General features: G+C 46.7%; 1 protein-coding gene across 3 annotated transcripts in view; it reads right to left on the bottom strand.

The window, feature by feature from the left end:
• The window catches only part of DHTKD1 (dehydrogenase E1 and transketolase domain containing 1), a 55,661-nt gene extending 51,380 nt beyond the window's left edge, over positions 1-4,281 (bottom strand). For 2 of the 3 annotated variants that reach the window (XM_064369068.1, XM_064369071.1), the window contains exon 1: positions 4,049-4,232. In XM_064369068.1, coding sequence (XP_064225138.1) covers positions 4,049-4,202 — 154 coding nt within the window. In that variant the 5' untranslated portion in view covers positions 4,203-4,232. Of the gene's footprint in view, positions 1-4,048 lie in introns of all 3 variants that reach the window. The other variant, XM_064369070.1, reaches the window with a different exon arrangement.
• Positions 4,282-26,036: the final 21,755 nt, after the last annotated feature.

Here is a 26,036-nt window from a genome sequence, read left to right as displayed (position 1 = left end):
TCAAGAGATCCTCCCATCTCAGCTTCCCAAAGTGCTGGGATTATAGGCATGAGCCACCAAGCCCAGCCTCATATCTGTGTAAAGCCTTAATAAGGCCGGATGTGGTATCTCACACCTGTAGCACTTTGGGAGGCTGAGGCGGGCGGGTTGCCTGAGCTCAGGAATTCAAGACCAGACTAGGCAACACTGTGAAACACTGTCTCTACTAAAATACAAAAAAAAAAAAAAAAAGTAGCTGGGTGTGGCAGCCTGGGCCTCTAGTCCCAGGTACTTGGGAGGCTGAGGTAGGGAATTGCTTGAACCCGGGAGGTGGAGGTTACAGTGAGCCAAGATCGTGCCACAGCACTCCAGCCTGGGTGACCAGCCTGGGTGATAGTGAGACTCCGTCTCCAAAAAAAAAAAATAAATAAAAGCCTTAATAAAAGGGAAGTCTTAGTGAATGATGTGGTCCTCCTATGTAAACATTTATTTTAGCCAAGATAAATATATGAAGAAAGAAGGCCAGCAAAGGACAGAGAGGGGCAGGAAGGTCTATAACATTGACTGTATGTCCTCCCACTTCACTGTTGGTCACCTCTGATGTGGGAGATGCCATGGGTCCATTTCCAGCAGGATTTGTCCTTTGACTTAATTTGCCAACACCAAAAAAGTGATGTATGTGATCCATGGCACCAACGTTCCTCTCAACCAAGAGGCTACTTTTTAGGGTAACAGGCAGATATCACGGAAAAGACTAAATCATTCAAATTCTCAACCTCCTGGTCTAATGCCTAGACCTGACCATATGCCAGTCTCAACTGTTACCATCAGCAAAAAAGAAGTTATTCTAAAACAGTAAGAGCGGGGCACAGTGGCTAATGCCTTTGATCTCAACACTTTGAGAGGCTGAGATGGGAGCACCACTTGAGTCCAGAAGTTTGAGACCAGCCTAGGCAACACAGTGAGAATCCATCTCTACAAAAAACTTTTTAAAAATTAGCCATGCGGCCGGGCGCGGTGGCTCACACCTGTAATTCCAGCACTTTGGGAGGCCAAGGTGGGCAGATCACCTGAGGTCAAGAGTTCGAGACCATCCTGAGGGAGGCTGAGGCAGGAGAATAGCTTGAACCCAGGAGGCAGAGGTTGCAATGAGCCAAGATTGCGCCACTGCACTCCAGCCTGGGCAACAAGAGGAAAACTCCATCTCAAAAAAAAAAAAAATTAGCCATGCATGGTGGCATGCCACGCGCCTGTAGTCCCAGCTACCTGGGAAGCTGAAGTCACTTGAGCCCCAGAAGTTGAGGCTGCAGTGAGCTGTGACTGCACCACTGCACTCCAGACTAGATGACATAGCAAGACCTCATCTCAAAAAATAAAAATAGACCAGGCGCAGTGGCTCATGTCTGTAATCCCAGGATGTTAGGAGGCCAAGGTGGGCAGATCACAAGGTCAGGAGTTTGAGACCAGCCTGGCCAACATGGTGAAACCCCGTCTCTATTAAAAATACAAAAATTAGCCTGGTGTGGTGGCATGCACCTATAGTCCCTGCTATTCAGGAGGCTGAGCACAAGAATCACTTGAACCTGAGGTGGAGGTTGCAGTGAGCTGAGATCATGCCACTGCACTCCAGTCTGGGCAACAGAGTGAGACTCTCTCAAAAAAAAAAAAACGGGGGGTACTCTCTGTGGCCCTGGCAAGGTTGAACAAGTAGAAGCAATTAGAAGAGGTAGTTCTGGCCGGGTGCGGTGGCTCACGCCTGTAATCCCAGCACTTTGGGAGGCAGAGGCGGGTGGATCACGAGGTCAAGAGATCGAGACCACCCTGGTCAACATGGTGAAACCCTGTCTCTACTAAAAATACAAAAAATTAGCCGGGCATGGTGGCGCGTGCCTGTAATCCCAGCTACTCAGGAGGCTGAGGCAGGAGAATTGCCTGAACCCAGGAGGCGGAGGTTGCGGTGAGCCGAGATTGCGCCATTGCACTCCAGCCTGGGTAACAAGAGCGAAACTCCGTCTCAAAAAAAAAAAAAAAAGAAGAGGTAGTTCTGAAGAGGCTGGCTCAGTACTCTCAACCTCTCTCCATTTAGGAGCATTCTCTGTTAGATAATGAGCCAGCTCAGCCTTAATGATCAGATGAAAGGTGTGGGCTTCCCACACAAGCCTATTGTTTCAGATGGTCTCAAGGTAAACTCCATTATGTTTAGACAGCTGAATGGTAATGCACAGAGCAGCAAATAAAAGCCCAGCGTTTTCAGGCTTCAAAATTCTGTCAAGATGAGATGTTCGACTGTGGCAACCTGCTTAAAGAATCACTGGAAACAGGGCAAGGCGCGGTGGCTCATGCCATAATCCCAGCACTTTGGGAGGCCGAGGTGGGCAGATCATCTGAGTCATGAGTTTGAGACCAGCCTGGCCAACATGGTGAAACCCTGTCTCTACTAATAATTCAAAAATTAGCCGGGCATGGTGGCAGGTGCCTGTAATCCCAGCTACTTGGGAGGCTGAGGCAGGAGAATCGCTTGAACCAGGAAGACAGAGGTTGTAGTGAGCCAACATTGTGCTCTGCACTCCAGCCTGGGCAACAGAGCCAGACTCTGTTTTAGGGGGGGAAAAAAAGAGAGAGAGAAATAAGATATATTTTAAATGCCCTCCGTGGTGAAGAGCAAAATATTGAAGTTCCAGTGTGTGATTGATGCAAGATTCAAAGGTCAGGTGCCCAGAAGATAAAGGGGATCTTCAACGTTCATCTAATAAACAGATCAAAGATGCCAAATGATTTTCCTCTAATAAGCAATCTGTATTTATCTTCTACTCCATGAGGATGAATAATGATACAATAATTTTAGAGCATAAATCAAGTACTCAAAATTCGTCTTGCAAATGAGTATGCAACATAAGTTCCAAAAACTGATAATCATGACTGTTAATTCACTAAAACCATCAGCACATATCAAGGTGTCAATAGAGTGGCTAAAAGAAAAAGCAAGCTCAGCAGCACACAGTTCCAAATTCGGCAAACAGTTAAACTCTGAAATTAAAGTTAACAGACTAGCTACAAGGAGACAATGATAATAAATAGCACGCTGTCTTCCCAGACTGGAACTAACTGCCCACTTCTCCCAGGCAGCACAGTCTTGGACCCCGCCATCTGCTCACATAAAAGCCTCAGAGATGGTCCTGGAAATGTATTGTTGGGAGACCTTAAAACTTGACTTCTCCCACAGTCCCGCCTCATTAAAGAGTTGGTTTTCCAGGCTGGGTACAGTGGCTCAGCCTGTAATCCCAACATGTTGGGAGGCCGAGGCTGGAGGAGCAGCTTGAGCTCAGGAGTTCAAGACTAGCCTGGGCAACATGGTGGGATCCCATCTCTAGTAAAAATGATTAAAAAAAAAAAAAAAAAAAGGCCGGTGCGGTGGCTCACGTCTGTAATCCCAGCACTTTGAGAGGCCGAGGCGGGTGGATTGCCTGAGGTCAGAAGTTCGAGACCAGTCTGGCCAACATGGTGAAATCCGGTCTCTATTAAAAATACAAAAAATTAGCCGGGCATGGTGGCATGACAGAACGAGACTGTCTCAAAAAAAAAAAAAAAAAAAAAAAAGCCAGGCGTGGTCGTACCTCTGTGTCCCCAGCTACTCAGGAAGCTGAGGTGGGAGGATCGCTTGAGCCCAAGAATTCGAGGCTGCAGCGAGCTGCAGTCGCAGCCTTGCACCCAGCTTGAGGGACAGAACGAGATCCTCTTAGGAAAACAATAAAAATAGAAAAATCGAGTTAGTCTCTCACACGTTTCCAACAAAGGAAAGAAAAGCCCTTCCAAAACCAGGTCTGGACCAGCAAGATGGGGAGACCACCCAAGCGGGGACCTCAAGAATCCTCAGTGCAGAGGCTGGACGAGGGATGACCCCGACACTGAGCCCCCACGCCCACCCTCTGCTCTCACCTCCCCTTCCTCCCCACGGGCCACGCGTTCAGGCTGGCGGCCGGCTACCCGACCCCGACACCCCACCGCAAGTCGGCCAGGGAGGCTTCGGCATCCCAGCCCCCGCTTCCACCGCCCGGGGCCCATCCCCGACCTGGGGGGCGCTCCAGGGCGCCCCGGGGCTCGCGGGTCTCGGGCTTCCTCGGCCGATAGCCATAAACGCCCCGCTCGGTCTGGTAGCTGCGCCAGAGGAGAGGAGGGGGCCGGCCAAGGCCCCGTCGTGCTGCAGCCACAGTGGCCGAGGCCATGTCCACCGGGTCTCCCAGCCAGGACGCAGAGGCGGGAGGCCCAGAGGGTCCCACCTGGCCTTGGGAAATCCGGGACTCGCCACAAGGAGGCCGGAGCCCCGCCCCTCAGACAACGCCCCCGCGCCTTATTGGCCGAGGGTCCGGATCCTTGCACCCAATCCGAGGCGACGGCACGAGCAGCGAACCACGCCCAGGATTGGGGCGGGACCCCAGGGTGGTGCTGGCGGCTGAGACCGCTGTGCTCCCGCACAAAGAGGATGTAAGCGTCCCGCTGGGTGGTACCTGCTCCTGACACGAAACTGGATGTAGCTGAAGCGCCTGCAGTCTCCCGCCAGGAGTGTTGAACCATCACGCCTCTGCCCAACCGCATAGACACAGTCTAGGTGGTCTGTTACAGAAAGGACAAATTAGCCACAGGGTGGATAGGAAGTGACTGGGACTGAGACCAAGGGACACAAAAAGGAAAGGCTATTTGGGGCAGCTAGAAAATCGATATCCCTATTTTTTTGTTTTCTTAAGAAATATTAAGAAAGGCCGGGCGCAGTGTCTCACGTCTGTAATCCCAGCGCTTTGGGAGGTCCAGGTGGGCGAATCACCTGAGGTCAGGAGTTCCAGCCTGGCCAACACGGTGAAAACCCATCTCTACAAAAAATACAAAAATTAGCCAGGCATGGTGGCACTTGCCTGTAATCACAGCTATTTGGGAGGCTGAGGCAGGAGAATCACTTGAACTCAGGAGGTGGAGGCTGCAGTGACCCACGACTGTGCCACTGTACTCCAGCCTGGGTGACACAGTTAGACTCTGTCTCAAAAAAAAAAAAGCAATATCCTCGGTTGGTCTGTCTCTCAGTTTCCCAAATGATTCTTTTCTGTGGCTTACCTTTAACTTTGCCAGTATGGTAGGGGAGAGAGACTGTATCCTTACCTGGTCAGCTATCCTTCGTTCTAATAAGCTATGCAGCTATACCCCAAACTCCTAGGAATATTATACATACAAGCCCAAGACATCCTTCTTCCTTACTCATTCAACCAGTATACTTATAAAGCACTCTGCCAGGTTACAAAGATTAATAAGGCGCAGTTTCTGCCCTTAGTCCCAGTCTAGCTGTATATAGAACTCAACACACAGGGTGACAGATTCTATGATGCAGGCACGTGTAGGTGCCCCCTGCAAGCGCAGCTACCGTAGTTGGGGACCCCTTTGGTCCGCACTTCGGCAGTCTCCTCATCTTGCTATTTTGGATCTGGTTTTGGAAGGGGTTGCCTTTTTTTTTTTTTTTTTTTTTTTTTTTTTGAGACTGAGTCTCACTCTGTCACCCAGGCTGGAGTGCAGTGGCGCAATCTCAGCTCACTGCAACCTCCATCTCCTGGGTTCAAGCAATTCCTTTGCCTCAGCCTCCCAAGTAGCTGGGATTATAGATGTGCGCCACCACGTCCAGCTAATTTTTTGTATTTTTAATAGAGACAGGGTTTCACCATGTTGGCCAGGCTGGTCTCCAACTTCTGATCTCAAGCGATCCACCCAGGTTGGCCTCCCAAAATGCTGGGATTACAGGCATGAGCCACCGCGCCTGGTTGGGCTTCTTTTATTCCTTGGTCATGAACCTGTGGAAACCTAGCTCTTTGGACAGGTGGGGCTGTGGGAAAAGGAAATTTCTGAGATCTGCGTGTGTTACAGGAAGCTCCAAGTGGAAGGGACATTAGAACAGAATCTTGAGGCATGAGGAGTTAGGCAAATGCACAAAGACAAGAGCACACCAGGAAGATGGCAGTGAAGAGCAGATATGGGATAACTGGATGATTCAAAGAGCTTTGAGCAGAAAGGAGCGGGTAATTACAGGATCAATGTCCCTGGAGCTGATCACAATGAAAAGATAAGTCTTAGTCAGGGGCACGGGCATTGTATATGGTATAAGAAGAGGAAAGGCAGGGAATCAGATACGTACTCGGGATTTGATCATGGAAGGATATGGGAGTTCTTTTCTGCTTCTAATTTTGGTGAAAAAGCAAGATTAGCAGCTGAAAGAGGGAGTGAGGAGATTTGGGAGGAGGTCTGAAAGGGAAGAAAAAATTGGGAGATGATGGGCTAGGAAAGTGGACGTATTGGGAACAGTCACGTTTTGGGGGTTGCCAAAAGCCCACTGACGCTTCAAGAACAGTCATAATGGTTGCGAGTTTTTCTCCAGATATATTCAGTTCCTTTTGCAGGTACAGAGCAGAATAGAGTCAAATTTAACCAGTACGGGGTTTTGCTTAGCAGATGTGATGAAGACATTAGGCAAGGGAGTATTCACAGCACTGAGCCATAGAATCTATGCTGGAGAAGAGGACAAGCAGAAGGGAGGTTGATACTAAAAAAATGATAGAGCCAGTGGACTGATGGTAACAAGAGGCAGAGAGTTGAAGTGAAGACACTAGTGTGAGTGAACTGGTGGTCAGATCGTGGGATGCTTGACACTGAGATTTTTTTTTTTTTGAGTAAGAGTCTTGCTCCGTCGCCCAGGCTGGAGTGCAGTGGTATGATCTGGGGTCACTGCAACCTCTGCCTCACAGGTTCAAGCAATTCTCCTGCACCTGCCACCATGCCCAGCTAATGTTTTTTCTTTTTTGTATTTTTAGTAGAGGTGGGGTTTTGCCATGCTGGCCAGCCTGGTCTCAACTCCTGACCTCAGATGATCCACCTGCCTTGGCCTCCCAGAGTGCCAGGTTTACAGGTGTGAGCCATCGCACCAGCGAAACTGAGATTTGGTATGGAAGGTGGACATTGGTACTACAGGGATAGAGACCCCTTCTTGAGGCCTGTGAACCTCAGGTGAGAATCCTTATGTAGATTGGCAAAGTTCAAAATGTTTCTAAAAGTTCGATAGCACACTGTGTTGGTAAAGGTATGGGCCACAGGTACTCTCATGGCCCATAAATGTAAAATGTAAAGTGGTACAAACTCTATAGAGGGCAGACTGTCAACATCTTACAAAATTAATAAAAATACATTGTTTGACCCAGCAGTTCCACCTTTAGGAATTCATACAGGCCGAGCGCGGTGGCTCAAGCCTGTAATCCCAGCACTTTGGGAGGCAGAGGCGGGTGGATCACAAGGTCAAGAGATCGAGACCATCCTGGTCAACATGGTGAAATCCCGTCTCTACTAAAAATACAAAAAATTAGCTGGGCATAGTGGCGCGTGCCTGTAATCCCAGCTACTCAGGAGGCTGAGGCAGGAGAATTGCCTGAACCCAGGAGGCGGAGGTTGCGGTGAGCCGAGATCACGCCATTGCACTCCAGCCTGGGTAAGAAGAGCGAAACTCCATCTGAAAAAAAAAAAAAAAAAGGAATTCATACAAAGAGCAGACTTTCATGCATGCATTCACACACAATTTTGTACATATTCACTGTAGCATTGTCTATAATTGAAATAAAAGATTGTGAGCACCTAAATATCAAAAAATAGGGGATCAAATAAAAGTCCTCTAAGACAGAATACTATAGAGTTGTAAAATAGAATAAAGCATGACCAGGTACAATGGCTCACACCTATAATCCCAATACCTTGGGAGGTTGTGCTGGGAGAATCTATTGAGGCCAGGAGTTCAAGACTAGCCTGGGCAACATAGGGAGACCTCATCTCTGCAGAAAATAAAAATAAATTAGCGGGGTGTAGTGGTACACACCTGTAGATTCAGCTGTTCAAGAGGCTGAGGTGGGAGGATCAGTTAAGCCCAGGAGGTCCAGGCTGCGGTAAGCCATGATCACACTACTGAACTCTAGTCTGGGAGACAGAGCAAGAACCTGTCTCAAAAAAAAAAAAATGTATACATATATATATATAGAGAGAGAGAGAGAGAGACACACACACACACACCCCCCTTAGGAATTGTTCCAATCCAATAAATAATGAGCTGCTTCATTCTTTTTTTTTTGGATAGGATCTTGCTCTTTCTCTCAGGCTCAAGTGCAGTGGCATGATCACTGCAGCCTCAGCCTCCTGGGTTCAAGCGATCCTCCCACCTCAGTCGTCCGAGTAGCTGATGCTAGAGGTACATGCCACCACACCAGGCTAATTTTTATATTTTTTGTAGAGACCGGGTTTCACCATGTTGTCCATGGCTGGTCTTGAACTCCTGGGCTCAAGTCATCTGCCTGTCTCGGCCTCCCAAAGTGCTGGGATTACAGGCATGAGCCACTGAGACTGGCCGAGAAACCTCTTACATGACTCCACTAGTACTTTAGGATAAAGCAAAACAGAATGAAACTTAAGAACGGCCAACTGCTGCTGGCTCTGCTTTTGCATAAATGCTGCTCCAGGAGCTATGGGAGCTATATCGCAAAACAATTAAGGTGGCCATACTTTTCAAGTGTTTAGACTTGCAAATCTTAAACAAGTAAGACCCATCAGTTTCCACAGACATACACTGTATCACAGTTTCATTTTACGCTCCATTTAATTTGCTTGCTCTGTTCAACAGAGAGATGGGTTTTTGGGTCTGGGCTTTAGTAAAGAATGTCAAGATTTCAAAATCTGTCCAAATGGTCTTTCCCCATTACTTATAACCGAAGTCAAGGTCTTATATTAGTGCTGTTACAAATAGTTTCTTTTCATCGTCTACTCCACAAAATTAAGTATTTGGAGATTGAATGTGATGAAGCACGGATGTTAAAACCATTTCTTCCTTCTAGGAAATGACTCCAGTGTTGTGGTCTTAGCATACAATAAGCAATCAATACATCCCTGTCTGATGAACACATTGGTAACAGGTGGGAAATCAGGGGTAAGACAAGAGGACTGCAGGACTAGAGATAAAAATAGAGAAAAGAGTCCACGCAGTGGCTCACACCTGTAATTGCAACACTTTGGGAGACCAAGGCGGGAGGATCGCTTGCGTCTAGGAGTTCAAGTGTACCCCAGACAACATGGCGAAACCCTGTCCTACTAAAAATACAAAAAATTAGCTAAGTGTAGCGCTGTGCACCTGTAATCTCAGCTACTCAGGAGGCTAAGGCAGGAGAATCGCTTGAACCCGAGAGGTGGAGGTTGCAGCGAGCCGAGATTGCGCCACTGCACGCCAGCCTGGGCAACAAGAGTGAAATTCCATCTAAAAAAATGATAATAATGATTATCATGGTACTAGTTATCTATTGGTGTTACTGGTGTGTAACAAATTACCCCACAACTTAGTGCCTTGAAATAACAACCATATATTATCACACAGTTTCAGGTGAGTATGCCGGACAACTTAGTTGAGGGCCTCCAGCTCAAGGCCTCCCAGGAGGAGGCAGCTGTCTGTCAGTGAGACTGTGATTCCATCTGAAGGCTCATCTGGGAAAGGATTGGCCTCCAAGTTCAGTCGCGTGGTTATTGGCAGGCCTGAGCTCCTTATTGCTTGCTGGCCGGAAGTCTCCCTCCTCAGTTATTCGGCACGTGGGCTTCTCCGAAGGACAGCTCACAACGTGAAAGCTTGCTTTCCTCAGAGAGGAGAGAGAGAATGGAGAGAGGAGAGAGGAGAGAGGAGAGAGAGAGAGAGAGGAAGGAGAGAGAGAGAGAGAGACCGAGTACAGTGGCTCATGCCTGTAATCCCAGCACTTTGGGAGGCTGATGCAGGTGGATAACGTGAGGTCAGGAGTTGGAGACCAGCCTGGCCAACATGGTGAAACCCTGTCTCTACTAAACATACAAAATTAGTTGGGCATGGGGGTGTATGCCTATATTCCCAGCTACTCTGGAGGCTGAGGCAGGAGAATTGCTTGAACCCCGGAGGCAGAGGTTGCAGTTAGCCGAGATCATGCCACTGTACTCCAGCCTGGGTGTCTGAGTGAGACTCTGTTTCAAAAAGAGAGAGAGCGAGCTAGCCCAAGATGAAGCCGCAAACATGCCTTCACCTCTGTAGCACCGTATTCACTAGAAATGAGTCACAAAATCTACTCTGCATTCAAGCGGAAAAGAGTACACAGGGGGTGAAGACCAGGAGGCAGAGACCCTTGAGAGGCAATCCAGAGGCAGAGGCTGCCTACCACACCCCACAGCCATTTGTAGGAACGTGTGACTGAGGGGCGCACAGTCCTCATCCTGTCTCTCCTGCGCTTGCTCGTGTGACTCTCCGCTGGCTGCCGTCACACTCTGCCTTGATAGTCTTCTATTCTTTCTATTGCCACTCTGACATGTTTGTTTGTTTGTTTTACAGACAAGGCCTCACTCTGGCACCCAGGCTGTAGTGCAGCGGCACCAGCATATCTCCCTGCAGTCTTGACCTCTTGGGCTCAAGAGAGCCTGCTGCCTCAGTTTCCCCCAAAGCTGGGACTATACGCCACCATACCCATCATCCCAACGAGTGGGCCAGTATGCTTGGCTAATTTTGTTTTTTAATTTAAATTTTTTTTTTTTTTTTTTTAGAGACGGGGTTTCACTATGTTGGCCAGGATCATCTTGATCTCTTGACCTCATGATCTGCCCACCTTGGCCTCCCAAAGTGCTGGGATTACAGGCGTGAGCCACCGAGCCTGGCCCTGGCTAATTTTTAAACTTTTTTTTGTAGTGACGGGGGTCTTGCTAGGTTGCCCAGGCTGGTCTTGAACTCCTGGACTTCAAGTGATCCTCCTGCCTCCCTTTCCCACAGGGCTGAGATTACAGGCATGAGCCATGGCTCCTGCTGGCCATCCTCATGCTGATGTGTTTCTCAGTTATTTTCCTGTTCCTGGTTTTCCATCCCTATGCTCACTGTCTCAGCTACTACACCTGTCTTGAATGAGACCCCCACTGCAGCCCTCTCAGCTGGGTTCTCAGACATCACTAATTAATCACCCAAATTGCTCGCTCCCTTTTCTGAATTCCTCCAGCACATAGAGACAGTGCTGTTCTGTTCACCATTTTTTTCTTCTACTTCTCCTGTCTCCCAAAAGATGACAAAATATTAGAGAGTAAGGATCATGTTTTTATTTTTATTTATTTATTTATTTTTGAGACTGAGTCTTGCTCTGTCATCCAGGCTAGAGTGCGATGGCACGATCTCTGCTCACTGCAACCTCTGCCTCCCACTTTCAGGCAATTCCCCTGACTCAGCCTCCAGAGTAGCTGGCAGGTGCCCACCACCGTGCCCAGCTATTGTTTGTATTTTTAGTAGAGACAGTGTTTTGCCATGTTGGCCAGGCTGGTCTTGAACTCCTGACCTCAAGAGATCCTCCCGACTCAGCCTCCCAAAGTGCTGGGATTATAGGCGTGAGCCACTGTGCCCAGCCAATATTTATTTATTTATTTATCTAGAGACAAAGTCTTGCTCTGTCACCCAGGGTGGAATGCAGTGGTGTGATCTCGGCTCACTGCAAACTCTGCCTCCCAGGTTCAAACGATTCTCCTGCCTCAGCCTCCCAAGTAGCCAGGATTACAGGCATGCACCACCCCTGCCCCCAGCTAGTTTTTGTATTTTTAGTAAAGACGGGGTTTAGCCATGTTGGCCAGACTGGTCTCAAACTCGTGACTTCAAGTGGAGGGTGAGGATTATGTTGTTAAGCATTCACTATGTCTCCTGTGCTCTGTGAGAGTCCTTCAATTCTAGCATTCTCTATCTCAGTGACTCCCATCCCTAGTAAACCTAGTGGTGCTGATCACAGAGTAGAAACACAAACTTTATTTTACTTTATTGAAAATCAATCTATCAACAGCATCATAAGAGGGCGATGAAAGATGAAAAAGGAAAGAAAAAAATGAAAAATCAGTCTATCTTATCTTTGAAGGGAAAGAAGCAGCAGCAGGCTTTATTTATTCAATTAACTCTTTTTTGAGACAAAGTCTTACTCTATTACCTGGGCTGGAGTGCAGTGGTGTGATCACGGCTCACTGCAGGCTTGACCTGCTGAGCTTAAGCAATCCTCCTGCCTCAGCCTCCTGAGTCACTGGGTCTACAGGTGCACCACCACTCTGGGCTAATTTTTTGTTGTTGGTGTTGTTGGTAGTGTCTGTTTGTTTGTTTGTTTTCTGAGACAGAGTTTCACTCTTGTTGCCTGGGCTGGAGTGCAATGGCACGATGTCGGCTCACCGCGACCTCCGCCTAGAGCTTCTCCTGCCTCAGCCTCCTGAGTAGCTGGGATTACTGCCGCACGCCGCCACACCCAGCTAATTTTTTGTACTTTTAATAGAGATGGGGTTTCTCCATGTTGCTCAGGCTGGTCTGGAACTCACAACCTCAGGTGATCCTCCCGCCTCAGCCTCCCAAAGTGTTGGGATTACAGGTGTGAGCCACCGCGCCTGGCTGTTTTGGTTTTTTTGAGATGGAGTCTTACTCTGTAGCCCAGGCTGGAGTGCAGTGGCATGATTTTGGCTCACTGCAACCTTGGCCTCCCAGGTTCAAGTGATTCTCCTGCCTCAGCCTCCTGAGTAGCTGATATTATAGCTGTCTGCCACCACACCCGGCTAATTTTTGTATTTTTTAGTAGACGGGTTTTACTATGTTGGCCAGGCTGGTCTCAAATTCCTGACCTCAGGTGATCCACCGGCCTCAGCCTCCCAAAGTGCTGGGATTACAGGCGTGAGCCACTTCCCCAGTGGCTAACTTTTAAAATTTTTTTTGTGGAGTTGGGTTCTCGCTATGTTGCCCAGGCTAATTAATATTTATCAAAAATGTTGTATATACCAGCACCATGCTAACTGCTTTGGGATTCAGCAAAGAAGAAGGCAAATGAGGTCCATTTTTAGGAACTTGCAGTCTCGTGGGTTAGACGGCAGTTAAATAATCACACAATGATAATAACAGTGCCTCGAAGGACAAGTGCAGGATGAAACCAGATAACTGGGGGACTCTTACCTAGTGCGGGAGATTACGTAAACTGAAACCCTAAAAGCAAAGTAGGAGTTAGGCAAGCAAATAGAGGCAAACAGCTCAGAGGCAAGTTCAGGTTCTGACATGCTCCTTCTCCTATCCCATTGCCTAGTGAAGGAGGAGGGAGAATTTTTTTTCTTTTTATTTTTTTTTCTTTGAGACAGAGTCTCACTCTGTCACCAGGCTGGAGTGCAGCAGCTCCATCTCAGCTCACCGCAACCTCCACCTCCCGGGTTCAAGCGATTCTCTGCCTCAGCCTCCTGAGTAGCTGAAAGTACAGGCATGCGCCACCATGCCCAGCTAATTTTTGTATTTTTACTAGAGATAGGGTTTCATCATGTTGGCCAGGATGGGCTTGATTTCCTGACCTCGTGATCTGCCTGTCTTGGCCTCCCAAAGTGCTGGGATAACCGGCTATGCATACAGCTTCCATGGAGAAACTTTAGGGATATATTATGGATATATTATGACGTCTGCAGTTCAATACCTTCCAGAAGAAACTAGAAACTTCCAGAATAAGCTAGCTATTTCTTTATTACCCTTAGCAACCGACACAAGAAGTGAATTAATTGCGAAGACTCCTTTGGTAATAACTTTTTTTTTCAGCTGTATTTCTCAATGTGAAAAATACTGTTCTAAATTACGAAGGCAATCACTTTTTTGTTGTTGTTGAGCCTTGAGTCTCACTACGTCACCCAGGCTGGAGTGCAATTGGCGCAATCCCGGTTCACTGCAACCCCTGCCTCCTGGGCTCAAGCCATTCTCCTGCCTCAGCCTCCTGAGTAGCTGGGACTACAGGTGCATGCCACCAAGCCCAGCTAATTTTTTTGTATTATTAGTAGAGATGGGTTTCTGCCATGTTGGCCAGGCTGCTTTCGACCTCCTGATATCAGGTGATCCACCCACCTTGGCTTCCCACAGTGTTGGGATTACAGGCATGAAGTGCCTCGCCTGACCCAGGCAACCACTTTTCACTTGGACTCTGAAATGCTTGGAAGCAGCCGGGTGTGTGGCTCATGCCTGTAATCTCAGCATTTTGGGAGGCCAAGGGGGCGGATCACCTGAAGTCAGGAGTTGGAGACCAGCCTGGCCAACATAGCGAAACCCCAACTCTGCTAAAAATATAAAAATTAGCCAGGCATGGTGGCAGGCACCTGTAATCCCAGCTACTTGGGAGGCTGAGGCAGGGGAATTGCTTGAACCCAGGAGGCAGAGGTTGCAGTGAGCCGAGATTGCACCACTACACTCCTGCATGGGAAGTGAGCCAAGATCGTGCCACTGCACTCTAGCCTGGGGGACAGTGTGAGACTCCATCCCAAAATTAAAGCAATAAGGTTAGGGATGGTAAAGTCTAATCTGTTCATTTGTAAAATGAGGGCTGTGAGTCAGGACCAGTTACAAATGACTTGCCCTAGTTTTGCTGGTTTGCATATGCTCTGGCTGGGCTCTAAGAGTAGACAAACATCTTTTATTCACAGTTCAGCCTTCTTTCCTTTGTATTATCATGGTTATAGATTTAGCAACACACTGGTGTGATCCAGGCAGGCCTTCTTGTTTTATTATATATATTGGTCTGTCTTGTTAGAACTAGATTATAAAATCATGTTTTTTCTTATTCCATGTTCTGATTATGTTGTTAATGGGGATATTTGTATTGCCATGTATGTGGCACTCAGTTGTATAAGGTAAATGAAACATCTTAGAATGGAAGGAAATCTTTTTTTTTTTTTTAGGCGGGGTCTCGCTCCATTGCCCAGGCTGGAGTGCAGTGGCATAATCTCAGCTCACTGCAACCTTCACCTCCCAGGTTCAAGCGATTGTCCTACCTCAGCCTCCTGAGTAGCTGGGACTACAGGTGCACACCTCTATGCTTGGCTAATTTTTGTATTTTTAGTAGAGACGGGGTTTCACCATGTTGGTCAGGCTAGTCTTGAACTCATGACCTTGTGATCCACCAGCCTTGGCCTCCCAAAGTGCTGGGATTATAAGTGTGAGCCACCACGCCTGGTGGAAGGTAATCTTACATAAGAGTGGGAACTTTGTCATCAGACAGCCCTGAGTTGAGATTCTATTTAGCAGTTGTGTAATCCTGAGCATACTATTTAACTATGCTAAACCCGGCTGGGCGTGGTGGCTCATGCCTGTAATCCCAGCACTTGGGAGACTGAGACTGGTGGATCACGAGGTCAGGAGATCAAGACCAACCTGACCAACACGATGAAACCCCATCTCTAGTAAAATACAAAAAATTAGCCAGATGTGGTGGCACATGCCTGTAGTCCCAGCTACTCGGGAGGCTGAGGCAGCAGAATCGCTTGAACCTGGGAGGAGGAGGTTGCAGTGTGCAGAGATCGCGCCACTGCACTCCAGCCTGGCAACAGAGTGAGACTCCATCTCAAAAAAAAGAAGAAAAAAACTATGCTAACCTTAAGTTTCTCCCAATCTGTGAAAACAGGGAAAATAGCACCTATCAAGTAGAAGAATTAGATGGATTAGTGCCTGAAACATACTAAGATAGAGCTGTCCATTTAACCTCTCACTGTTAAAAATTTGAGTATCCTTCATGTAAATCACAAAAAGGGGTATATTTGGTCTGTTAAGAGTTAGTATAGCTGGGCACGGTGGCTCATGCCTATAATCCCAGCACTTTGGGAGGCAGAAGCAGGTGGATCATGAAGTCAGGAGTTTGAGACAAGTCTGGCCAAGATGGTGAAACCCCATCTCTACTAATAATACGAAAATTAGCCTGATGTGATGGCGGGCACCTGTAATCCCAGCTACTCAAGAGACTGAGACAGGAGAATCGCTTGAACCCGGAAGGCAGAGGTTGCAGCAAGTCAACATCTAGCCACTGTACTCCAGCCTGGGCAACAGAGCAAGACTCCATCTCCAAAAAAAAAAAAAAAAAAAAAAAAAGAGAGTTAGTATATCACTTGATAAATAAATGAAACTCCAGGCTATAAGCTATAATGTAATAGTTTCCTCTAAAATATCCTTTTTTGGCTGGGCATGGTGGCTAACCCCTGTAATCCCAGCACTTTTGGGAGGCCAAAGCAGGCAGGTCACCTGAGCTCAGGAGTTCCAAACCAGCCTGGACAACATGCTGAAATCCCATCTCTACTAAAAAAAACCCCAAATTAGCCAGGTGTGGAGGTGCATGCCTATTATCCTAGCTACTCAGGAGTCTGAGGCAGGAGAATTGTTAGAACCTTGGAGGTGGAGGTTGCAGTGAGCTGAGATCAGGCCACTGCACTCCAACCTGGGCGACAGAGCAAGACTCCATCTCAAAAAATAAATAAAGAAAAAACGATGAGTTTGCGTCCTTTGTAGGGACATGGATGAACCTGTAAGCCATCATTCTCAGCAAACTGACACAGGAACACAAAATCAAACACCGCATGTTCTCACTCATAGACGAGTGTTGAACAATGAGCACACATGGACACAGGGAGGGGTCTGTTGGGGGGAAATAGGGGAGGGACAGCGGCGAGTGGGGAGTTGGGGAGAGATAGCATGGGGAGAAATGACACATATGGGTGAGGGGTAGGAAGGCAGAAAATCACACTGCCACATATGCACCTATGCAACAATCTTGCATGTTCTCCACATGTACCCCAAAACCTAAAATGCAATAAAAAAAATAATTAATAAATAAATAAATAAAATATCCTTTCTTTTCACTCCTCCCCCTTCCTTTTTTTTTTTTTTTTAAATGTTGACTACTCTTCCAGCATTTTATTTTATTTATTTTAGAGACAGGTTCTTGCTCTGTGGCCAGGACTGAAGTGCAGTGGCACCGTGATAGCTCACTGCAGTCTTAGCTTCCTGGGCCCAACTAATTCTCCCACCTCAGCCTCCTGAGTAGCTGGGATTGCAAGCATGCACCATCAGGCGGGCTATTTTTTTTTTTTTTAGTGGCCTGTCAGCGCAGCATAATTTGGTTTTGTTATTTATTTATTTATTTGTTGTTGTTGTTGTCGTTGTTGTTTTTGAGACGGAGTTTCTCTCTTGTTACCCAGGCTGGAGTGCAATGGCACGATCTCGGCTCACCGCAACCTTCGCCTCCTAGGTTCAGGCAATTCTCCTGCCTCAGCCTCCTGAGTAGCTGGGATTACAGGCACGCGCCACCATGTTCAGCTAATTTTTTGTATTTTTAGTAGAGACGGGGTTTCACCATGTTGACCAGGATGGTCTCGATCTCTTGACCTTGTGATCCACCCACCTCGGCCTCCCAAAGTGCTGGGATTACAGGCGTGAGCCACTGCGCCCGGCTGTTTTTTATTTTTAGTAGAGATAGTGGTAGGGAGAGTGTCTCACTATATTGCCCAAGCTGGTTTTGAACTCCTGAGCTCAAAAGATCCTCCAACCTCAGCCTCCCAAAATGTTGGAATTATAGGCATGAGCCACCGCACCTGGTCTCTTTTTCATTCTTGTTTAATCCTATTCTGGGCACAGTGGCTCATACCTGTAATCCCAGTACTTTGGGAGGCCAAGGCAGGCAGATCGCTTGAGCCCAGGAGTTTGAGACCAGCCTGGGCAATATGGTAAAACTCTACCTCTACAAAAAATACAAAAAAATTAGCCTGGTGTGGTGGTACAAGTCTGTAGTCCCAGCTGCTTGTGGGGGCAGGATTTCTTGAACCTCAGGAGGTCAAGGCTGCAGTGAGCTGGCATGGTGCCACTGCACTCCAGCCTGGGCGACAAAATGAGACCTTGTCCTTTTTTTTTTTTTTTTCCCAAAGACTTGCTGAGTTGAAAAAGATCCTGTCTTAAAAAAAAAAAAAACAAACCTACACATTCCTGTTTCAGTACACAAGTTTCTCATCCTTTCCAAAGACAACATTCGTTCACATTAATCCTCTTATTAAAATGTTATTAAGTGCTTTCTATAACATAAAACACAGAGATTAGTGAGATACAAATCACAACCCTAAGTAGCTTACAGTCTTTTGAGGAAAACAGATACTTTAAAAAGTATTCCAGGCCGCACGCGATTGCTCATGCCTGTAACCCCAGCTCTTTGTGGGGCCGAGGTGGGTGGATCATGAGGTCTAGAGATCGAGCCGGGCGCGGTGGCTCACGCCTGTAATCCCAGCACTTTGGGAGGCCGAGGTGGGTGGATCACGAGGTCAAGAGATCGAGACCACCCTGGTCAACATGGTGAAACCCCGTCTCTACTAAAAATACAAAAAATCAGCTGGACATGGTGGCGCGTGCCTATAATCCCAGCTACTCAGGAGGCTGAGGCAGGAGAATTGCCTGAACCCAGGAGGCGGAGGCACTCCAGCCTGGGTAACACGAGCGAAACTCTGTCTCAAAAAAAAAAAAAAAAAAAAAAAAAAATAGATCGAGACTATCCTGGCTAACCTGGTGAAACCCCATCTGTACTAAAAATACAAAACTTAGCTGGCAGTGGTGGTATGTGCCTGTAGTCCCAGCTACTCGGGAGGCTGAGGCAGGAGAATTGCTTAAACCCAGGAGGCAGAGTCTGCAGTGAGCTGAGATCACGCTGCTGCACTCCAGCCTGGTGACAAATCGAGACTCCCTGTGTCTCAAAAAAGAAGAAAAAAAAGGTATTTCAATATAAGTTAATGAATGTTGTAAGAAGGGTGATCATAGGCTGCGGCTGGAACCCAGCTGGGGGCTGGGTCCTAACTCAGTATTTGTAAGGTGGTGGTGATTTAAAAAAAAGCCTTCCAGGACTCCATGTTTGGGTCCCCTTCCACGAACTCTCCCTTTGTGGAAGCCATCTTTCTCTCCTGGATTTCCCGTTTGGAGTCCCCTTCCACACACTCTCGTGGAAGCCTGTCTTCCCCTCTTAAACGCCGTCTGTATTTCCTTCCACTCAGGGTGGAAGCTGCTTTCCTCTCTTGGATTCCATCTTTCTGGATTCTCTAATTCTGTGTGAGAGTTAGCTCTTTCTCTCTCCTCCTGTTTCTCTCTCTCGCTCTCTAAATAAATCACTTTCTACAAAAAAAAAAAAGGTTTCCCTGAGGAAATAATGCTTGACTTAACTAGTCTGGAAATACTCATGGGAGAAAGGACGTTCTAGGCAAAGGCATAACGTGCACTGAGGGAAGAGGAAGTCCTGCGGATGCAGGTCATTTGTTATGGCCGGAACTTACACGTGTGGGGAAGTAGCAAGAAACGAGACCTGACGTATAGACAAGAGCCCACGATTACGAGCTTCTGCTAAGGGCTCTGAATTGTACCCTGTAAGCCAGCGGCTTCCAAAGTGGCTCGGCAGAAAGATTGTACAAACCTCTGTCATTACCAGTTGCAATAGCTGAGAAAACTCTCTTTTTTCTCCTCTTTCTTTTTTATCTTCGTTTGTAACCCGACCCCGTCGTCTTTTTTTTTTTTTTTGAGATGGAGTTTCGCTCTTGTTACCCAGGTTGGAGTAAAATGGCGTGATCTCGGCTCACTGCATCCTCCACCTTCCTGGTTCAAGCAATTCTGCCTCAGCCTCCCGAGTAGCTGGGATTACAGGTATGTGCCAGCATGCCCAGCTAATTTTGTATTTTTAGTAGAGACGAGGTTTCTCCATGTTGGCCAGGCTGGTTTCAAACTCCTGATCTCAGGTGATCCACCCACCTCGACCTCCCAAAGTGCTGGGATTACAGGAGTGAGCCACCACACCCAGCTCTAACTCCTTCTTTTTAATCTTCATTTAATCTTCATGTCGTGGCACAGATTCCTAGCGCTTGAAGTAAAAGGTTTGCAGGTGCCCTGGTTTCTCACAGTGTTAAGGCAAAGGGCTGTTGAAGTACTAGTTATTCAAATTGCAAAGCTGCTTGGATCACATTTGTGGTTTCCAACATAATTTAGTAATAGCCAACACTTACAGAGCACCTCCTAGCACATGGTGCTAAGTGCTTTTATTTCAATTACCTCCTCTATTCTTCACAATACCCTATGAAAGAGTACTATTATTATCATGATTTTTAAGAATAAAAAGCTGCTATTTAAACTAGTTGAATAACCAGCCCAAGTTCAAATAGCGAGTAAACGTTGGGATCAGAGTTTGAACTCGTGTAGTCTGAGTGCGCAGCTGCCTGTTCCTCACTTCCCCACCTGGTCACTCTGTCCTCTTTCAAAAACCGCAGGTCCTTTAGACTCATTCTTCTTTCTGCCTACACTCCCAGCTACTGCAGCTTTTCAGAATCACCTGCTGGTGTCCAATTCTGTCCCCTTTCATTCACTAAAGGTTTTGGCTCCTTTCTGTCTTCTTTGCAGAATTTTTTCTTTTCTTTTTTTTCTTTTTTCTTTTTTTTTTTGAGACAGAGTCTTGCTGTTGCCCAGGTTGGAGTGCAGTGGCACAATCTTGGCTCACTGCAACCTCCACCTCCCAGGTTCAAGCGATTCTCCCGCGTCAGCCTCGTGTAGCTAGGACTACAGGTCTGTGCCACCTTGTCCGGCTAATTTTTAATATTTTTAGTAGAGACAGGGTTTCACCACGTTGGCCAGGCTGGTCTCGAACTCCAGGCCTCAAGTGATCTGCCTGTGTCGGCCTCCCGAAGTGCTGGGATTACAGGTGTGAGCGACCACATCTGGCTAAGTTTTGTATTTTTAGTAGAAACGAGGTTTTACCATGTTGGCCGGACTAGTCTCGAACTCCTGATCTCAAGTTATCTGTCCTCCTTGGCCTCCCAACATGTTGGGATTACAGGCATGAGCCACCGCGCCTGGGCTTTTTGCAGCTTTTATTTACTCCAGTCTGTCCATCTTCCCCATCCACACTCACACATTCCTCCTTCCTCTTCACCTCCCTCCTCACCCAGCTTAGGTTCCATGATCCCCCATTCTAATCACTCTCTTGCAAATACCTTCGACTCCCTTACACTTCCCTTTGTCAGTCATTACTGAAGCTGGGTGCTGTGGCTGACATCTGTAATCACAGCACTTTGGGAGGCCGAGGCAGGGGATTACAAGGTCAGCAGTTTGAGACCAGCCTGGCCAATATGATGAAATCCTGTCTCTACCAAAAATACAAAAATTAGCTGGGCATGGTGGCGCGTGCCTGTAATCCCAGCTACTCGGGAGCCTGAGGCAGGAGAATCACTTGAACCGGGGAGGCAGAGGTTGCAGTGAGCAGAGATTGCGACACTGCACTCCAGCCTGGGCGACAGAGTGAGACTTCATCTGAAAAAAACACAAAAGAACAAAAACAACAACAAGGAAAACAAGCCGAACCCTGATTAAACCTAACTTTCCATCTCTTCTGGAGAAACAGGCATGTGTAGGCCAGGCGCGGTGGCTCACGCCTGTAATTCCAGCGCTTTGGGAGGCAGAAGTGGGTGGATCACCTGAGGTCAGACGTTCAAGACCAGCCTGGCCAACATGGTGAAACCTTGTCTCCACTAAAAAGACAAAAAAATTAGCCGGGCGTGGTGGTGGTTGCCTGTAATCCCAGCTACTCGGGAAGGCTGAGGCAGGAGAATTGCTTGAATCTGGGGAGGTGGAGGTTGCAGTGAGGCAAGATCATGTCATGCCATTGCACTCCAGCCTGGGCAACAGAGCAAGATTCAGTCTTAAAAAACAAAAACAAAACACTTCTCTTTATCTGTCATGTAAAAATACAAGAAATATACAAAAGTAAAAGATGCAAAACCAGATTCCTCCCTGATCTCACATTCTCCTATGGTTATATTTTTCTGCTGTTCTTCTCAACACAATTTCTCAAATATGTCTCTACTTTTTCCATCTCCAACTTAGTGTTCAACCATTCCAGTCTGTCCCCTCTACTTCACAGACCTGCATCTGCAAGGTAAGTATTGGCTCCTACATTTTTTTTTTTAATCTGATATGGAGTCTCGCTCTGTCACCTAGGCTGGAGTACAGTGGCGCGATCTTGGCTCACTGCAACCTCTGCCTCCCGGGTTCAAGCAATTCTGTCTCAGCCTCCTAGTAGCTGGGATTACAGGGGACTGCCACCACACCCAACTAATTTTTGCATTTTTGGTAGAGATGCGGTTTCACCATCTTGGCAGGCTCGTCTTGAACTCCTGACCTCGTGATCCACCCGCCTCAGACTCCCATAGTGCTGGGATTACAGGCATGAGCCACCGTGCCCGGCGGCTCCTACATTGTTAATGCAACAAGCACATCTCTGTTCTCATATTCTTTGCTGTCTCAGTAACACTGAAGACAGCTTCCCACTTTTCTCTTCTTGAAGCATCTCTTTTCTTGGCTTTCAGATGCCACCCTCTCCTGGTTTTCCCTTTCTTCATTCCATCTCCTTTTTAGAGATTTCACCTCTGTATGTGGAAGTTTCTCAGGGCTGAGTCCTGGACCTTCTTCTCCTGCTGCATTTTCTTGGGTGATTCCATTGATTCTTCTTGAGACAGGGTCTCGCTCTAGTCGCCCAGGCTGGAGTGCAGTGGTGCCATTTCAGCTCACTGCAACCTATGCCTCCTGGGTTCATGCGATTCTCCTGCTTCAGCCTCTGGAGTAGCGGGGACTACAGGTGTGTGCCACTATGCCCAGCTAATTTTTGTATTTTTAGTAGAGATGGGGTTTTGCCATGTTGGCCATGCTGGTTTTAAACTCCTGACCTCAAGTGATCTTCCTGCCTCGGCCTCCCAAAGTGCTGGGGTTACAGGCAGGAGCCACTGTGCCTGTCCTGAACCCATCCAGTCTTTAAATACTGTCTGTACTGATTGATGACTCTGTATGGCTTTAAATACTGTCTGTACTGATGACTCTCAAAATTTCATCTCTAGGCTGGAGTTCTACCCTGTGTTCCAAGTGCCTATGACATCTTCAGTTTCATAACTAGGAACTTCCAATTCTCCAGAGTTTAACTTAAATTTTACATCATTCAAGAGGCTTTTCCTGACTACTCTAAAACAGCCACCCTCTTCCCTCTCTCCAGGTACTCTGCATTACATTACCCTGTTTTATTCCTTTGTACATTTATGCTAACCACAGCAAATTTTGTTTGTTTATTTAAGATCTACCTCTTGCCTTAGATTGTAATCTCATTCACTGGACTTTCACTACTTGCCAAGTGCAGTTCTAAGCACTTTATAAGTTTTATTATTTGATTTACTTGCTTTTTTTTTTTTTTGAGAGGGAGTCTTGCTCTGTCCAGGCTGGAGAGCAGTGTCACCATCTCACCTCACTGCAACCTTTGCCTCCTGGGTTCAAGTGATTCTTCTGCCTCAGCCTCCCAAGTAGCTGGGATTATAGGCACGTGCCACCATGCCCGGTTAATTTTTGTATTTTAGTAGAGGCAGGGTTTCACCATGTTGGCCAGGCTGGTCTCGAGCTCCTGACCTCAAATGATCTGGCTGTTTCGGCCTCCCAAAGTGCTTGGATTATAGGTGTCAGCCATGGCGCCCCCGCCAATATTAACTTACTTTTTTGACTAGCCATATTAAAAGCTTGAAAAATAAAACAGCTTAATCTCACATTGCTTGTGTTCTCTTTTGGTGGAATTCAGAGAAGCCGGTGTTCGTAAACTGATTTTCATCTCACAGTTCCACAAGAAATTCCAACACGATTCGGTAATAAGTGCTATTATGTTTCATATGTTTCATATTTATATTTGTTTAAATGTACCCTCAATACTTATATTTCATGTTGAAGGGACACATCTCAACACATTTACTTTTGGAAACTGGTAAGCAGAGGAAACGCTGAAAAAATTTTCACCACATCAGAGAGATAAAGAGGTAAGTATTTTTTTTTTTTTTAAGATGTAGTCTCGCTCTGTCATCCAGGCTGGAGTGCAATGGTGCAATCTTGGCTCACTGCAATCTCTGCCTTCCGGGTTCCAGTGATTCTCCTGCCTCAGCCTCTTGAGTAGCTGGAATTACAGGTGTGCGCCACCATGCCTGGCTAATTTTTCTATTTTTAGTAGAGATGGGGTTTCATCATGTTAGTTGAGCTGGCCTTGAACTCCTGACTTTGTGATCCGCCCGCCTGAGCCTCCCAAAGTGCTGGGATTACAGGCGTGACCCATCCCGCCTGGCCCAAGGTGGGTATTTTTTAAAAAGTAGCTTAGTGGCTCATACCTGCAATCCCAGCACTTTGGGAGGCCAAGGCGGGCGGATCACCTGAGGTTGGGAGTTCGAGAACAGCCTGACCAACATAGTAAAACCCTGTCTCTACTAAAAATACAAAAATTAGCCAGGCTTGGTGGTGTGCCTGTAATCTCAGCTACTCAGGAGGCTGAGATGGGAGAACTGTTTGAACATGGGAGGCGGATCGCACCATTGCACTCCAGCCTGGGCAACAAGAGCAAAACTCCGTCTCAAAAAACAAAAAAAGCAGCTTAAACTAGGCTAAATTAGTTAAACAGCGGCTTCTAAAAGATTAACGCTAGATTTCCTCATGGACTAGCACACTCCCAGTTCTCTGAGGTCGGCGGGGGCAGAGGCTGTCGTTAGTGCTGGTTGGCCTCGTTATGATATCTTCTTCTTTTCCTTAAACTCAGGATTTGTTCTGCTCTGTAATTGTAATCTCTTTGCCTGGCCTTTGCTTTCTTCTGTGAAGCTGCCACTAGCTAGATTTTAAGTAGAGAGTAGTATCATGTAGGTCTAAATAAAAACTAAATAGTTTAATTCTCTTTTCTCCCCATATAGAACAGTTCTGTCAATTGGAGCAGACAAAAAGAACAATGAACATTTTTGAGAATGTATTTTCAGAAAATCATGAAGTTTGAAGGATTTTTTAAAATTTTTTTATTTAGAGACAGAATTTTGCTTTTGTTGCCCAGGCTGGAGTGCAATGGCGTGATTTCACTCCAACCTCGGCCTCAGGTTGAAGCGATTCTCCTGCCTCAGCCTCCTGAGTAGCTGGGATCACAGGCATGCACCACCATGCTCAGCTAACTTTATATATTTTTAGTAGGGACAGGGTTTCTATATGTTGGTCCGGCTGGTCTCAAACTCCTAACCTCAGGTGATCTGCCTGCCTTGGCCTCCCAAAATGCTGGGATTACAGAGGTGAGCCAGTACGCCCTGCGGAAGTTTCAATTATTATCAGAAAGCAAAAATGATGGCCTCTTCAGAGTGATGTGTTTTTTCTAGAGATTACAGTGATATCTCCACATCAGGCTTTTGGTGGCTAGCTTGAGATTTCGAAATAAAATGATAGCCAACATTTTCAGTTTATGTAAAAGTCTGCATAGAGCCATAGCAAAAATAACTTGGGTTTTTGGAGTTAGATTTGAGTAGAATAGAAGAGAGCATACTTAGCAGCTTTGTGATACTGAGTAAATTAATCTGTGCCTCAATTTTTATAAAATGGGGATTGTCATTAACTAAAATTGCAAATGTAAAATAGCAAATGCTCAACAAAAAGGCTTTCCTCTTTTTTGATTTTAGGTGATTTCCTTTTAACACCTGATTAAAAGCAAAGCTTGACTTGATTTAGGATGAGAAGGATTTATTATATTTATTAACAGAGAGGTAAAGCTTTTTTTTGAGACAGAGTCTCGCTTTGTTGCCCAGGCTGGAGTGCAGGGGCATGATCTCAGCTCACTGCAACCTCTGCCTCCCAGATTCTAAGGGATTCTCCAGACAGCTTCCCGAGTAGCTAGGATTACAGGTGATTGCCACCTTGCTCGGCTACTTTTGTATTTTTAGTAGAGACAGGGTTTCACCATGTTTGCCAGGCTGATCTCGAACACCTCAGTTGATCCACCAGCCTCAGCCTCCCAAAGTGCTGAGATTACAGGCGTGAGCCACTGCGCTCGGCCACAGGTAAAGCTTCTTTTACTTTTTTATTTTTTTCACCTGGGTGCAGGTAGGCTAAGGCTGAAAAGAGCGTTAGTGATGTAAAGCTTCTTAAAGTAATCATACAAAATGAGAAAAGGAAACCTCGAAGAGAGGTGTGGGTGGCTATCACCAATATGGTGTGTGGCAGGCAGTTCTCATAATTGTTTATCAACGGTGCAAAATAGCAGTATTCATCTTTCTCTTTTACTACCCTTTAAATGATTGACCTATATGTAGTGTATAAAAATAGGGTTTTTTTTTCTTTTTTTTTTAAAGACGGGATTTCACCATGTTGGTCAGGCTGG

The sequence above is a fragment of the Aotus nancymaae genome, unplaced genomic scaffold, assembly GCF_030222135.1.
Source record: "Aotus nancymaae isolate 86718 unplaced genomic scaffold, 86718_ANA_hifiasm-v0.15.2.pri h1tg000083l, whole genome shotgun sequence".
NCBI classification, from domain to species: domain Eukaryota; kingdom Metazoa; phylum Chordata; class Mammalia; order Primates; family Aotidae; genus Aotus; species Aotus nancymaae.
Note: the sequence above shows the minus strand (reverse complement) of the source record. Positions and strands in the feature narration are given on the sequence as shown.